Genomic DNA, 15,341 nt, shown 5'->3' with positions numbered 1-15,341 from the left:
CCCTTGACCCACCCAGCTCATTCCCCCACCCTGTTTCATCTCTCCAAAGAGCTTCACGCCCATCCCGGTTTGCCCCATGGTAGGATACAGGGTGCAGCATGTGCGTGCAGGCGCATTCCTGCCCATCCCAAGCCAACCAGCTGACTTGACAGTTAAAAAGAACTGGCTGGCATTGCCCTTGTGTTGTGCTCGAGAGGAGTTTCCTCCAGCAAGGATGATGCCATCCGGTTGCTTTTATCTCTTGAGACCATCTCCACCTTCAAAACCACTCTCCCTTCACATGTCATAGGGGTTATTGGGATTTAGACAAAGGCATAATGAGAATCACTTCCTCTATTTGCCGACTTCATGAATGAGTGCTACTCACCATCCATAAGTCTCAGGTTTGTGGTAGTACAAACCACCTTTGGGGAAAATTGTTATATGATGTAATTAAACCCCAAACAGCCCAGAATACATTGAAATATATGTGTAGTTAGATTGAGTCATTTTGTTGGGTTGGAGGGGGGTGGATTCAGCTGGTTGACTTGGAGAATATGTATGTATGTATGTATGTATGTATGTATGTATGTATGTATGTATGTATGTATGTATGTATGTATGTATGTATGTGCGTGCGTGCGTGCGTGCGTGCGTGCGTGCGTGCATGTATGTGTGCATTTGTTTGTTTGTTTGTTTGGCCAGACAGTTTTAAAGTACCACTAACTGATATATATAAAATATAAGGGATAAATAATATATATAAAAGATGAATAAGATGAGGATTGCAAAGGACTGATAATGTTCCTTATAATAAGTTGTTTTCTTTCATTTTTAGGAAGTGCATTTGAAGAACACAAGTAGAGGAAACACAGGAAACAGGAACTACAGAATGTAAGAAAATACCATCCGTAAGAGTGAAGATTGATCGTGCCATCTGCAGGATACTTGCTGTAAATAAATTGTCAAACATTGGACAAAATGTTAGAGTTCAATAAGCTTGATGAAATCTTCACTAATGGGCATTCTCCCAATGAATAATGCAAGTAAACATTCCAGTAGAAACCTTCTCAGTGCTCAAATGGTTCTGAGATTGGTAGACTGCTATTTTAATTGTCCATTGTCACAAAACATCGTGTCCACAATATGCACACATACACACAAAATTTTTAGAAATTCTGCACCCCTCGAAAGCCAGCAAATGTACAGGCCCTTGATGGATCAAATTGCACTAAATGAACCCTGCTGTTGGAGTCATTCACCAGCCTTATCTAAGTGGGTTTTTAAAATATTTGCACTTCCATACAAGCAACAGACAGCTTGTCTTGCAGTGTCTGATAACATTGTTTGTTTGCCCCATCCATATTTGCACAGATTGATATTCTCAGTAACAGCAGCAGTAAAGTAACCCATTAATTTCACCCATTTTGACAGCACATGATTTCCAATGTATTCATTTTAATCAAGGATCCATACATGCTTTTAGTATGCACATAGGGAGCTCTCACACGTCTAGAAGGAATCATTTACTTCATAGAGAAAGCTGCTATACCCATGACATCTATTTTTGCGTACAGTGCTGCCCTTAGCCATGAAATTAATGGCACAGGCTGCATTATACTAGAGCTCCATGTGGGCATGGGGTGATCCCCAGAGCTGCAATAAATTGCTGTATCAGGATAACAAATCTAACAATCAGATTTCTCCTCCTTCCGTCCTATAACACACAGAGATATAAATAGATGCAACATGAATAATAGGATTATTTCTCAGTGTCACCTGAGTCAGCACTCTCATAGACTCTCATAAATCCTTCCTTCTTTCAGGTAACAAGTTATTTTGCAACAATGTAAGGAAACTGTTTTTTTCCTCCATATAGTGCAGCATGTAGACATTTAGCATATCAATAATACACATATAATCAACAGTTATGTACAATTGTTTCATAATACAATGGTGCTATTTTGTAGTTTGTTTTGTGAAAGGGTCTGGCCAAAACTGTAAGAGGTACAAGCAAAATAATACACTTTAAGAGTGCAGTGGGAACAAAGCCAAAGATTAAAGGTTTTTTTAAAAAAAAAATATCTAATCAATTAAAATGAAAAAGATTAAAATGAAGTATTAAGAGTTAAAATCTAAACGGGATTGGAATATTCACCATGCAGCAAAACAAATCATGATTAGTGTCATGGCACTGAAGTTGATGGCTTGCTCTTCCGAACATGCTATTTTTCTGGTATACAGAGGATTTCTTGACACATGGCAACTTTTGTCAGCAATCAAAAATGGTGCTGACCAGATGTCTGACAACTGCATGATCCTAAACAAAGGGGGGAAAATTATTGCTAATAAGACTACAATACAAGTTAGCCTTACAATCTTCAATTGGCTTCTGTTTGCCCAAATGTGTTTACGATTGCAATTCCAAATATATTTTCTTGGGAATAAATCTCAATGAATGCACTGGGACTTACTTCTGATTGCACATGCACTGTACAGCTGTAACCCTATCCATATTGCACTGTACAGCTGTCATCCCATTCAGATATAGAAGAAATCAAGACCAATAGGACCCAGTAGGGCTTATTTTCAAAGTATGCATAGGATCACACTGCATGCCATGAGCTAGACTTCAAAGTTGAGTAAACTCAAATGGTGCCAAGGCTTTGGGTTGGCTCACTGCATGGTCATACATTTTATTGATCCCCAGCAAGAATTTGTACATATCTTTGGATGATGGCTGGAACCTATGAATGTATATACATATGAAGTCTTCTGCTGTATTCAGGGCACCTCCAATTTCAGAGCAAATGAAGGATCGGAAAATAAATATTATGTAGCGAGTTTTTGCTTTACCTTTTACTGATTTGGTCATCAACACCAAAGTGGTGCTATTGTTTTGTTTAAGAAAGTACTTGACTTAAAAAAAAAATCTATAGAAGAAAGCATATATGTATTTTTAAGGCAAGAAAATGACAAGTATCTAGACTTTGCTTTTTAAAACAGAAGTATGTGTAGCCATAACCTTTCAACTTGTGTAATAAAAAACGTAAGACACATCTGCAAAACTGGGAGATATTCACAAATTCCCCCTACCCCAAAGAAAATCAAATTATCAAAATAATTACAAGGAGCTAAAAGACAAGACCTACCACAGTACCATTTCCATTTATTTCAGCATGCAGTGATGTTGCTCCAGCCCCAATGGAATGAACAGAAGTTGCCCTGCAACAATGTTTATTTAGTAGATTAGACTAATAAACCAAACCAGAAGCTCCATGTACAGATAGATATTCCAGTACATAATTCAGAATTCCCATTTGGTTAAATGCAAGAGGTAATCCTGCACTTATGACAGGACATATACTTGAAACTTTGGAGCCTAGTACAAGGCTCCAGCAATCAAGAGGTCTAAATGCATTAAAATAAGAACTGGGTGGTATGACACCAACTTTATGAAAATGTAAATATTAATATGGTAATATTGGCAAAATTCCTAATTCAGAAAGCAAATTGTCACCATTGGCAGCATCCTCGAGCAAGAGTGGGCAATTTTGATGCAACTGGCAGCTAATTTTCTCCAACCAAAATGTCAATAAATGCAAAAATATGAAACTAGAAGGGGCTAAAGTCCATTTCCAGTTTTGAAAAGGTGTTGAACAGGGCCTGCAGGAGCTCAATCACTTCATTTGAAATGATTGAAATGGGCCAAGAGTGGACTAGGAGGTTAAAAAAGGGGAGACTGCATGCACCCCCAAACCATACTTTGCCCTTCCCTGTCCTATTAAGATCTGAGCAAAACACTGTCCTCTAGGTGTTGTTGTACTGCAACTCCCATTGGGCTTGGGCTGCATAGCCAATAGTGAGGAATGTTCGGAACTGCAGTCTATACAATATCGGGGGGGTTCTGTCTTCACATGTGATAACAAAAGGGAACCCTGAGTCTTATCTGTGCCATCTGTATGCCATTGTGAATTTTGTAAATGAAAATGTAGAGAGAGCAATATTAGGTTCATGTATAAATATATCCCAAAGCAGGTTAGCTCCTAACTCAATATGATCAGCGCACCAATCCAATTCTATATGCACTTTAAAAGGTATGTAAGGTGATTAGCTGCACTTGAATGTGGATGGGGGTATGCATTTATAAGTAAATATTCACCTGAGAAGCAATGCAGTGGAGATAAATGGGAATCCACAATTCATAGTATCATGCTATGCATTATCTTACCTAAAAGTATGCCCTGCTGAGTTCAGTTGCTTACTCCCAGGTAAGTGTACACATGGAACACGCCTACGTGTGTAGCTCTCCTTAGCTGGGTGAAGGCAAAACTGTCTCAGACTAATTAACTGGAAGCCCCAAGGTACGCTTACCACCATTAGCCAACACTGTTGTGGAGAGAATGGTTCTAAAACAAGTCACAGCGACAAATATCCAAACAGAAACTTCTCATTTTATAAAGCATCAGGTATTTTAAATAAGGATAATGTGGGAGGGGCACAATTTGAGGTTTTGAGGAAAAGTTGAAAATGTATGGCTAACATCTTGTGAAGCAGAGATAGTTTATCTGCATGCATGTGTTGAGTCTGTATGTATGAGTTTTAAAAAGTTATACGCTTTTCAAGAACAAAAATGACATATCTAATATTTTGGGGGAAAAATTAACCCAATTAGAGATTGGGAATTAGAGAATTCCACCAAATTAGGGATAATTTGAATTTAGAGATGAGAGGTAAATGTTTTGATTGAAGCATAATCGGTATATTTAATGTGTTTCAAAAGCAATTTTAGTCTGGAAATGAATTGTACTAATTTATTATAGACCAAGTATACACCACTGATTCCTCTTTTAAAAAATCCCACTTCTATTCAGACAAATATGGCATATATGTTAAAGTTCATCCAAACAGATTTTCATTGTTATTGTGTCAAATGGTCTCTATAGTTAATGTGGTGATTATTTTTAAAGGGAGGGCAGGGTTAGCATTTTTATTTCTGGCTTTTTCTGTGCTATTTAATGTCAGAAATTTTTCTCCCAAGCCATTTACTTCAGATTATAGAAGTAACATTTGGTAAATAATGTACATTAAATTCCTGTTCATGAAACAGAAACATTCTAATTGCAAACCTGTACTCATTTTTAATCCTGCTATAGACCTTTTTGCTTATCAAAATATTACAGTATCCTACAAAGACTATCATTTCTCACAAAAAAACACAGTATCTTACATACAATTTTTTTGTTTTTCTGTTTGACTTGTACATGAAGATTTTAAGAATTGTGAAACTTAACTACATATACAGTACAGAGATACCATTCAATAAGACAAAATTCACCAATGTTTTCATTTCCTGAGAAACATGGTACAGATAATCATTCTAACTTAGGTCTAGTTGATTGTGACTTTGACCACAATAGTCAAAACTGAAGACATATTCACTTGGTGTGATTAACACTGTGATTATATAAATGTCCATCTAATCCAGTAGTTCCCAACCTTGGGTCCCCAGATGTTCTTGGACTGTATCTCCCAGAAATCCTGGCCAGCACAGCTAGTGGTGAAGACTTCTTGGATATTTAGTCCAAGAACATCTGGGGACTCAAGGCTGAGAACTACTGATCTAACTTGTTGAATTCAACAGAATTTACTTGTAGTAAGGAAATAGAAGACTACAGTCTCAGTCACAGGTAACTTTACCTAGATTAGGGCTAATCATTTTTCATAGCTTTGGTGGCACAATGATATAATCATTACTCATTCTTCTCCGCCCCACTATGACAGGGCTCTGCAGTTACAGGCTTCTGGGCCAAGCATGGTTCAAAGACATACTGAGCTGGTCCATCATCCCTTACATCCTTCTCAGAATAGCCCCCCCAGGAAATAAAGAGCTACTTATTACGACACAATGGTCTTTAATCAACCAGATTTTAAAAATAAAATATTGCCAATTTGCAAAGTGGTTAGTTTGCAAATTCTGAACACGTTTCTTGGAGTCTTTTCTTCATTTCTTCCCAATCGATATTTGGAAGAGAGAGAAGGATGTGAGTACACCATTAATTAATGCTGCTACCAAATTTGTGGATATAGGGTAAAATCCAGTAGTAAGTTACAACTTAAAAAGGCCAATTGAATCAATGGAATTTACGGAGGAGTTGACTCACCAAATCCCCACTGATTCAATGGGTTTAATCGTGACTAAATACAAGATTTCACTCTGTGGATTTAAAATGTATATACATTATGTGTATATGGACTTGATGCGTACAATCCTGATACTGTCTACTCTGAATATGTTCTGTAGAGTCTTGGGAGGAGAGAGACAGAGCTGTAAGTAGTACAGGGTAGCAAGAGCTTTGATCTGGGGTACCAGGATTTAGAGAGTACAGAAAACTGCTGCTAGAAAGGCACAAACCCACTTGCCCTAAGCATAGGTACCATCTAGAGCTGCTCTTCCACAGGCAGAAAAAAAGGGGGGGACAGACAGGCTTAGCAAAGAACTAATAGGGCTGTCATGCATTCAAACCCACACTTTCTTTCCTGTTCCCTGTCCTTTCTCCTTGCATGCCAATCACACAGGAGCCAAGCTTAACCCATACACCAATGAAGCCCTAGGCACTCAATCTGCTAGTCATAACTCAGAGCGGTCTTTCCTGTCACCTGCAACAAGAGATTTTTGACAAGAAATACCAAGTATTAAATCCTGGAAATGGCTGCATGCAAAGCATGTGCTCTATCACTGGCTCCTCTCTTGTATAAACCTTTATAATTTTACTATTCTTGTGTCTGTGCGGCATAAAACATGTAGCTACTTCAGACAGAGACCAAGTTGCTGGTTTGGGCAGGCTTTGAAGGTCTATTTTCCATCCCTTGGACCCACTGGGGATTGTGGCCATGAGGAAGAAAAACCAAAACTAAAACAAATTTTGGGACAGAGGAAATTGCCATGGGGTATCTCTGTCATGCTACTTACAAGCCACTGGAGAAAACTACAATACCTATCCCCAGCCCCATACTGGTTTCATTAAAGGTGCATATTTTTGGCACCTCTACCCTCCCTTCAATATCTGCAGTAATTAACCTGCAATATTGCCAGAAGATCTCTGCCTCTCAGACACAAACTCTTGAGCTATTTATTTTCAGCAGGGCAAACTGATCTTGCATTAATTTCATTGGAATGCATCAACAGAGCCTTACATTTGCCAAGAAAACACAACCCATGCTCACAAATATATTTTCCCTTTACCAGCACTCCTTAGTTATTTTGATTTTTTTTCTACTGTCATGGCCATCTACTGGATGATGCCTGTAGCCTTGCTACAATTAGAAATGCAATTAAAATATGTGATTTTTAAAATATAAGACAAAATCCCTATTCTTTCAAATGTATTTCCATTGGTTTTCTTGATTATTATCCCCCATTCCAAAGCAGCTGTGCACGATCCTGCTCTTTAGCATGGGCAGAACAGGTCTACTCCAGTACATATTTTAAAGCATGCTATTGCCCTACTGCAAAGTTATTCTCAGATTCCATTCCAACATGTGAAAGAAGGATGAGGAACCTGTGGTCCTTCATATGATACTGAACCACGCTTCCTAGCAGCACTAATCAATGGCTATGCTAGCTAAGGCTGATAGGATGTGAATTTCTGGAAGTCCTCAGCTTTCCCACTCATGATGTTGAGTACTGGCTCCTAAATATTATTGGGCTATGACTCAAAGAAGTCCTAGGCAGCAGAGCCAATAGACATTACTTCCGGTAATTGTCATTCAAGAACATCTGGGATATGAAGTTTGGGAACCACTGGTATGGGGAATGTAGATATAATGGAGATTAGCTACTCATACTTCAATGCTTGTGAGGGAAGGCACACTATTAAGGCAATATCTGGATTCTTTACTGCAGTGATTTCCTTTTGGCAGCAATGAGGAAAACATGTATTGCTTTTCAGATGCAGTCCTATTATAACAAATGAATTTACCTCTCAACTATTAAGGCCCAAGGTGACCCATGTGATTGATTCTGAGATGCTGTGCAAATGGACAAATGATCAGAGTATTGCCTAGCATCCTGTAGTACTAACATGATTTCCTGAGTTAATCATCATCATGTGTCATCAAGTCAATTCTGACTTATGGTGACCCTTTTCAGGGTTTTCTAAGTAGGAAGTATTCAAAAGTGGTTTACTATTCCCTTCTTCAGGGGATGCCTTAGTATTGTGCAGCTTGCCCAAGGCCACACAGGCTGGCTCTTCTGGCATGCACAGTAGGGAAGTGAACTCCCAACTGTACCTAAACCACTGAGCTATTCAAGCACCTTAATTGGGCCCAAATATATTACAGCAGTCATTGCTTATCTACTTGCTGCTACAATTGTGCCTAATATTAGGGTCGAAGGTTGCAATCTTACTTTCACATCTCAGTTCAGCCAGTATCAATGGCCCTTCCAGATATCCAAGCCTCATTATTTTCTGTTGATTGGTTGCCAATAATCTTAAATCTAAATGCTCAGACTATCTAACGCCTAATAGGTCTGGAAACTACCCAAAACAAACAGACACAATTGAAGAAGCAAAAAGGGAAATCACTGTATTTAAGTATAAAATGTAGGTTGATAACTTTCCTAACTGAAAATGATGACACATCCTCCTTTTATCTGGTCTTGAACAATATTTTTGTTCGACTGAGCAAGTCTGCTAATTTTTTAACAGTTACTAAATGGACACTTTTGTTGATAAGTGCTCTAAAAGGTAAGGATGTACATCATACTTGATTTGCATGTATGCCAACATATGCTTGGCATGAATACAGAAATCATTCTACTTTCCTTAGGAAAGGGAAATAATATCAGTTCAAAGGTTTTCCATTTTAATAAAAAGCAGACTTTCCTCATACTACATGGCAGCAAACATTGATTCCTAAAAGGCATTTACATGACCAGGCGCCATAACCACTCCTGGAAAACTTACAACTTGGGTCTGCAAACATGTGTTTATTTACATGTTTAGCTATATGTCTTTACAAAGAAATAATGATGTCTGAGGAGGCCTCGTGATAATCCACAACACATTTTAGGAGTTTGGTTACCTTTGCTTATAGCATTAGGAGTCAGCCAGCTCAAACTCAAATGTAGTAAGATCAGGACCAAATCAAACTTGATATCACTGGCAAATTATGTCAATGCTTGATGCAGCAATATGATGTCCAAGCCACAGAACATAATGATCATATATGAAGCTGGATGTCTGACTTCAGATTACATTCATATATTCCGCTGAAAATAATGGTTTAGTGATCTGCTGCCTTGCATGTGCAGAAATGGCCTCCATTTTCTTCTGTGACTCTAAATGCACTACAAGTCATAGAACATTCCCATAAGTCACAGAAGGAAACAGGGGTGCCTTTGGCCATGATGTAACCCAAAACACATATATACAGTGGTGGTGAAAAGCTTCATTTGAACCCCATTAATCATAAATGGCTAGGGTGGCCCCACACAGTTGGTCCATGGACTACAGTCTGTGTTGCTGTTTTACTTGCAAAGAAAATAAATGCAGTGTTCCACTGCACTTAATTTATAAACATCACTTTGCTATTGCAAAATGAAATTTAGGAGGTGGAATCTGGCAGTACACAGCCAATATGCAACTTTGAATATTTGTGTTAGCATTGGTTGTGTACTGGGTTGGAGAATCTGTGCATGTAGCTGATTTTGCGCGCCTTAATTATTGCTGATATTTTCTTGTAATCCATCTGATAGCTTTAATGCCTGTTGTAAACCATCTACCAAAACTGTGTTGTAATTTAGGTTTATTTCCACTTGCAGCCCAATCCCCAAAGCGCTCCGCCGGCACAAGCCCCATTGAGGACTGGAGCCTTAAAGCAAGGAACTTGCCTGCAACAAACTTACATATGGGCAAGTTTCCTTACACTATACAGTATATGAGAACAACTTTTACTCTGAGGCGTGACTCTGATGCATTCCTAACCAAGTCCAATGATGAAAGCCCATTGTGACCCAAGGAGAATAATGAAGCAACCGAAGCAACAAACTGGTGTATTATAGCATATTTTTTCCAAATAGATTTTGCTAGTCCAAAGCAAGATTCTGTGGTGATGAAAGAACCTATAGCTTCAAAACAAGCAAACAATAATTGTGGCGGATTTTAATAGCACTGGGAGCAACTTTGGAGTCACACATGCTTTTTATCAGCACAACCCTGGAGTCTCAAGTAACTGAAGAGAATACAAATTTTCAGTATCACCAGCCTCCAGCTAATAAGTTTCTGCACATTTCTATGTTTTCTAGAAGCTAACAGGACCAAGGAGTGGGTGATACCTAGATAAATGACCCTCGCCCTTACAGAATGTCATCAGTACACATGGCTTATATTCTTTTTTGACTTAGCTGTCCAAGTGCTAAATGTTGAGATTAATATTAATTTGTTTCTTCCAGTATTATGGCTGGCCTGCCTACTTAGGCTGAAGACAGAGATGGGAAGGGCTTGAGTTTTTGGATTGCAGCTCCCAAAATATCCTGGCTAGCAGTTCAGTGGATATGCTGGCTCGGGGGCTGCAATCCAAAACAAAGCAAAACAGACTATCCCCATCTCTGATTAAGGGTATGATCAACATCATGGATCAGAAATAATGCATGCCTGAATTTCTAAAGACTCCCTGTTGAAACCTCTTCTTCCATTCATGTAAACAAGCCAACAAACCAAGAACCACGATGAGAAGAAATATTTACTCACAGTCTACCATGTCAGCTCTCATTTTCTTAAACCTACAATTCTCAAAGCACTCTGATGGCGCACGTCCTGCCAAGGCAAATGGGCAATGCACCAGCACAACGCTTTGCAGATTGGGCTGTAAATCTTTGGCTGTGTATCATTTTAATTTTTCCCTGTGTTTACTCAAAATGCAAACTGTCATGACTTGATGACAAGTAAATAATATTTCATACTATGTATGTAACATCAATGTGTTGCAGTACTCCTTGTCCCACGCCTACCACAAACACTTTCATAGTCACTTGTCCTATTATTCTCCCCATTTAGCACTTACTGGCTTTGAATGGACACACAGGATGTTTTAAACCATGAAGGTCCTAATTCCTACCAAAAGTGGAAATAACGATTCACAAGTCAGAACCATTTAGGTCATGTTCCCCATTCTGTGTAAATTCTCTAACCTGGTTCACTTTGTTCCATAAACCATTAAAGCTCTTTTAATGCATTTACCAAGGTAGGTCCGAAAGATCTCAAGAACTGTCTGATTTTTACTGCTTATTTCTTTTTTCTAAATCTTCATTGATTTCAATTAAAGGGGAGGGGGCTGAGTTACACTGTATTAAGTAATGGCTACAACAACCTTTGGTTTGTAGAAATGTACTGAAATGTTTGCAGCCCTCTTGGGATCCAGTCCAAAATGTGAAGCATTACTGTAAGAAGGTATCTTTCCTAATGTATTTGTATGTATAGTTTACACCTCTGTGAGGTCTAATAAAGAAAAATGGTTAATAAACTTCAACATCTTGGCTTTCGTGAATGACTCTGATTTCTTCCATTATTAATTGGCTGCTTCACACTCAAAGCAGATGAGAAATCTTTAGCCCTCCAGTCGCTATTGAGATCCAACAGTGAATTATTGCAGGATGAGCTATAATAGATGAAATTATCCGTGACAGCTTGTTGACCAAGTAAAGGAATATAGCAGTAGCACCATGAAACTTTTATTGATCTGAGTATTGATCCTCATGGAATCAATACTCAGGGATTTGCTTATTGAAGGAGAACAATTCAATCCTTCAAAACATACCTAGTTTACAAATGAAAGATAGTTTCTGTGTCCATAATTCAAAAGGCCAGGAAACAGCCTGACATTGCCTTTTAGTATTATGCCCATTTTGCAAGTGGGAAAAAGATGCCAAGCTTTATATATCAAAAGCCAGCCTGAATGTAGACAACGGAAATGTCAGCAATCAGGATGGCGTACAGGATCCTCTCTTATGCTCACTACCAGTCACAAACAGACATCAAGCAAGGGAAAATCCCAGAACCTGAGTTTTTTTCCATCAGTCAACCACTTTTCATCGAAACGCACAGCAATTGGTCATAGCTATTTCTCCACATATTCTCTAGCTGCTTATTGCTTGGGGTACAGAAGTTCAAATGCCTAGAAGAAATATAACTTTCCAGAGTTTTGGGGTTTGGTGTCACCAGTATGCGGATGACACCCTGCTCTGTCTCTCCTTCCCACCTAAGTCCAGGGAAGCTGTCTTGACTCTAAACCAGTGCTTGGCATCAGTAAGGGGCTGGATGAGGGTAGACAAACTGAAACTTAATCCAGACAAGACAGAGGTCCTCCTGGTTAGTTAGGAGGCAGATGAGGGAATAGGGATACTACCTGTGCTGGATGGGGCTACGCTCCCCCTGAAAACTCGGGTCCTCAGCTTGGTTGTACTCCTGGATTCATCCCTAAGCTTGGATGCCCAGGTCTTGGCAGTGGCCAGGAGTGCATTTGCACAGCTAAAGCTGGTGCGCCAGCTGTGCCCGTTCCTTGAGATGTCAGATCTGGCTATAGTAACACATGCCTTAGTTACATCCCATTTGGATTACTGTAACGTGCTCTATGTGGGGTTGCCTTTGAAGACGGTTGAGAAACTTCAGCTGGTGTAAAACTCTGCAGCCAAACTACTGACTGGGGCCGGCTACAGGGAGCATATAACACCCCTGTTACAAGAACTGCACTGGCTACCAGTCTGTTTCCGGGCCCAGTTCAAAGTGCTGGTCGTTACCTATAAAGCTCTATACAGCTTGGGTCTAGGGCTAGGCTACCTGAAGGACCGTATCTCCCTATATGCACCCTCTCAGTGATTAAGATCAGCAGAGGAGGCTCTCCTCTCAGTCCCATTGCCAGCACAAGCACAGCCGATAGGGACACGGGAGAAGGCCTTCTCTGTGGCAGCTCCTAAGCTATGGAACGCTGTCCCTCGGGAGATCAGGATGGCCCCTTCCCTTTTATCCTTCTGAAAAAACCTAAACACCCATATCTTCAGGCAGGCTTTTAACTATTACAACTGAATCCCTGAACCCCATTTTAGCAGACAATTTTAATCTTTTCCACGTTTTAATGTTTTAAACTTTTAATTTAATTTAAAATCATATATTGTTTAATTTGTGTTTTAATATATAAATTATGGTGTTTTTAACTGTGTGAATTTTAATGTTGTGAGCTGCTTTGGGCCCCTTGTTGGGAGAAATGCAGCATATAAATAAAATTATTAATAATAAGAGTGTGGCTCTCCTGAGCACTAAACAGGAAAAATAAACACGGCAACGTTTTGCTGCAGTTACGATTTATATGATGTTTTAATATGCCATTCATATGTACCAAGTGGTCCATTCTCCCTCCAATGATAAGCCATGGCTCATGTCCCGCTATGAGAACTTTAAGGACCAGGGCACAGGCTGTAACCTTCATGGAGGCTTGAGCCTCAGTGTGTCTCTGACACATTCCTATGAAACACTATCTGAGGGGAAACCAACTGGGCATGTCCTCCTGTTTATACGGAAAGTCCATGGCTGCCCTAAAACTTCTGTTGAATTATAAGGAAAAAGTTGCAATGAGATTCACAAAATCCTACTGGTTTCACATGAAAAAAATAACAAACAAGTAAGTGCAGATCCGCCAATATACAGTTCAGTACCCACAATCTGGAGCTATGAGCCAGCTCCGAGCTATACAAAAGCTATGAAAATCAACTCTCCAAGAAATTTGTCTGTCAAAATACTTACATCTCTAAGTGGTCAGAGGAAAAGATTCATCAATGTCAAAATCTGTACAGCCTAACTTCTGGCCAGAAGTCTGCAGGACAATTCTTGGCTACTTGAAGGCCTCGATAGAGATGGATTCCTGCAGAGGAAAAAGATGCAAATAAAGGTCCATCATACACTTCTTACAATGACTCTACTGTTTTAGAATGCAAAAGTCACACACTAGGTTTATCATGACTTAATGTGAACAAACTCTCACTGATACAGAATTAACTTTATCATATGAGCCACCAGTACATTTCCCTACCTGTTTACACTGAATCCAAAGTAAGCCACACTATTTGATGGGGCTAATTCATTAGGAAGTGTATTTAGGATTACAGAGCAAGATGTTATCAGTACTATCTTACTTTACACTAATAGCAAATTCAATTGTCTGAACATTGATCCTTATGTATTGAAACCTCTGTTCCCAGCTTGAGTTCAATCCCAACAGGTTTAGGCAGCTGGCTCAAGTTTGACTCAGCCCTAAAACTCCATCCTTCTGAGGTTGGTAAACTGAGCACCCAGATTGCTGGGGGATGGGGATAGCAATGTGTACCCTGCATAATTAAATTGAAAACCACCCAGAGAGTGCTTTAAGTGCTATGGGGCAGTAGATTAGATTAGATTAGATTAGATTAGATTAGATTAGATTAGATTAGATTAGATTAGATTAGACATCCTTCAGTCATGAGAGACTATGGTAACCTGCTCTGTATGGAGGACTTGGAACAGCGTCTAGTGTGACTGAGAAGGCCAATTCGAGAGTGACAATCCCTTCCACACTGAAGATAAATACAATCTGTCCCCTGTCCAGCTCCCTGATTTTGCTGCTTTCGTGACTGCCTCTTTGCCTCGGCCTGCTGGACAAGGGTCTCTTCAGACTGGGAGAGGCCATGATGCACCGCCTGCCTCCAGGCTGAACGCTCAGATGTCACGGTTTCCCATCTGTTGAAGTCCATTCCTAAGGCTTTCAGATCCCACTTGCAGATATCCTTGTATCACAGCTGTGGTCTCCCTCTGGGATGATTTCCCTGCACTAATTTTCCATACAGATCTTTTGGAATCTGACCATCAGCCATTCTCACGACATGCCCAAGCCAACATAGATGTCGCTGTTTCAGTAATGTATACATGCTAAAAATTCCAGCTTGTTCTAGGACTACTCTATTTGGAACTTTGTCCTGCCATATGCGTTGGAGACAACGCATATGGAATGTGTTCAGCTTCCTCTCCTGCCGTGCACAAAGGGTCCAGGACTCACTGCAGTACAGGAGTGTGCTCAGGACACAGGCTCTATAGACCTGTATCTTGGTATATGTCATCAGCTTCTTATTAAGCCATACTCTCTTTGTGAGTCTAGAGAACATGGTAGCTGCTTTGCCAATGTGTTTATACAGCTTGACATGTAGAGAGAGAGTGTCAGAGATCGTTGAGCCAAGGTACACAAAATCATGAACAACCTCCAATTCTTGTGTAGAGATGGTAATAGAGGTGAGTCCACGCCTTGACCCATGACTTGTGTTTTCTTCAGGCTGATTG

General features: G+C 39.7%; 1 protein-coding gene and 1 long non-coding RNA gene across 6 annotated transcripts in view; one reads left to right on the top strand and one right to left on the bottom strand.

Moving 5' to 3' along the window:
- The window catches only part of IGF1 (insulin like growth factor 1), an 85,515-nt gene extending 74,004 nt beyond the window's left edge, over positions 1-11,511 (top strand). For 3 of the 5 annotated variants that reach the window (XM_073000017.2, XM_020804429.3, XM_073000018.2), the window contains exons 4-5: positions 818-873; positions 9,806-11,511. In XM_073000017.2, the coding sequence (XP_072856118.1) occupies positions 818-873; positions 9,806-9,845 (96 nt within the window). In that variant the 3' untranslated portion in view covers positions 9,846-11,511. Of the gene's footprint in view, positions 1-817; positions 933-9,805 lie in introns of all 5 variants that reach the window. The other 2 variants (XR_013536713.1, XR_002301546.3) reach the window with 1 other exon arrangement.
- Positions 689-14,066, bottom strand: LOC144583110 (uncharacterized). Its single transcript, XR_013536714.1, has 2 exons — positions 13,779-14,066; positions 689-3,204 (listed from the first exon to the last, which is right to left on the bottom strand). It is a non-coding gene; the product is annotated as an uncharacterized LOC144583110 (long non-coding RNA).
- Positions 14,067-15,341: the final 1,275 nt, after the last annotated feature.

Source organism: Pogona vitticeps, chromosome 5, assembly GCF_051106095.1.
Source record: "Pogona vitticeps strain Pit_001003342236 chromosome 5, PviZW2.1, whole genome shotgun sequence".
NCBI lineage: Eukaryota > Metazoa > Chordata > Lepidosauria > Squamata > Agamidae > Pogona > Pogona vitticeps.
The sequence above is the reverse complement of the archived record's forward strand: the minus strand, read 5'-3'. Positions and strand labels throughout refer to the sequence as shown.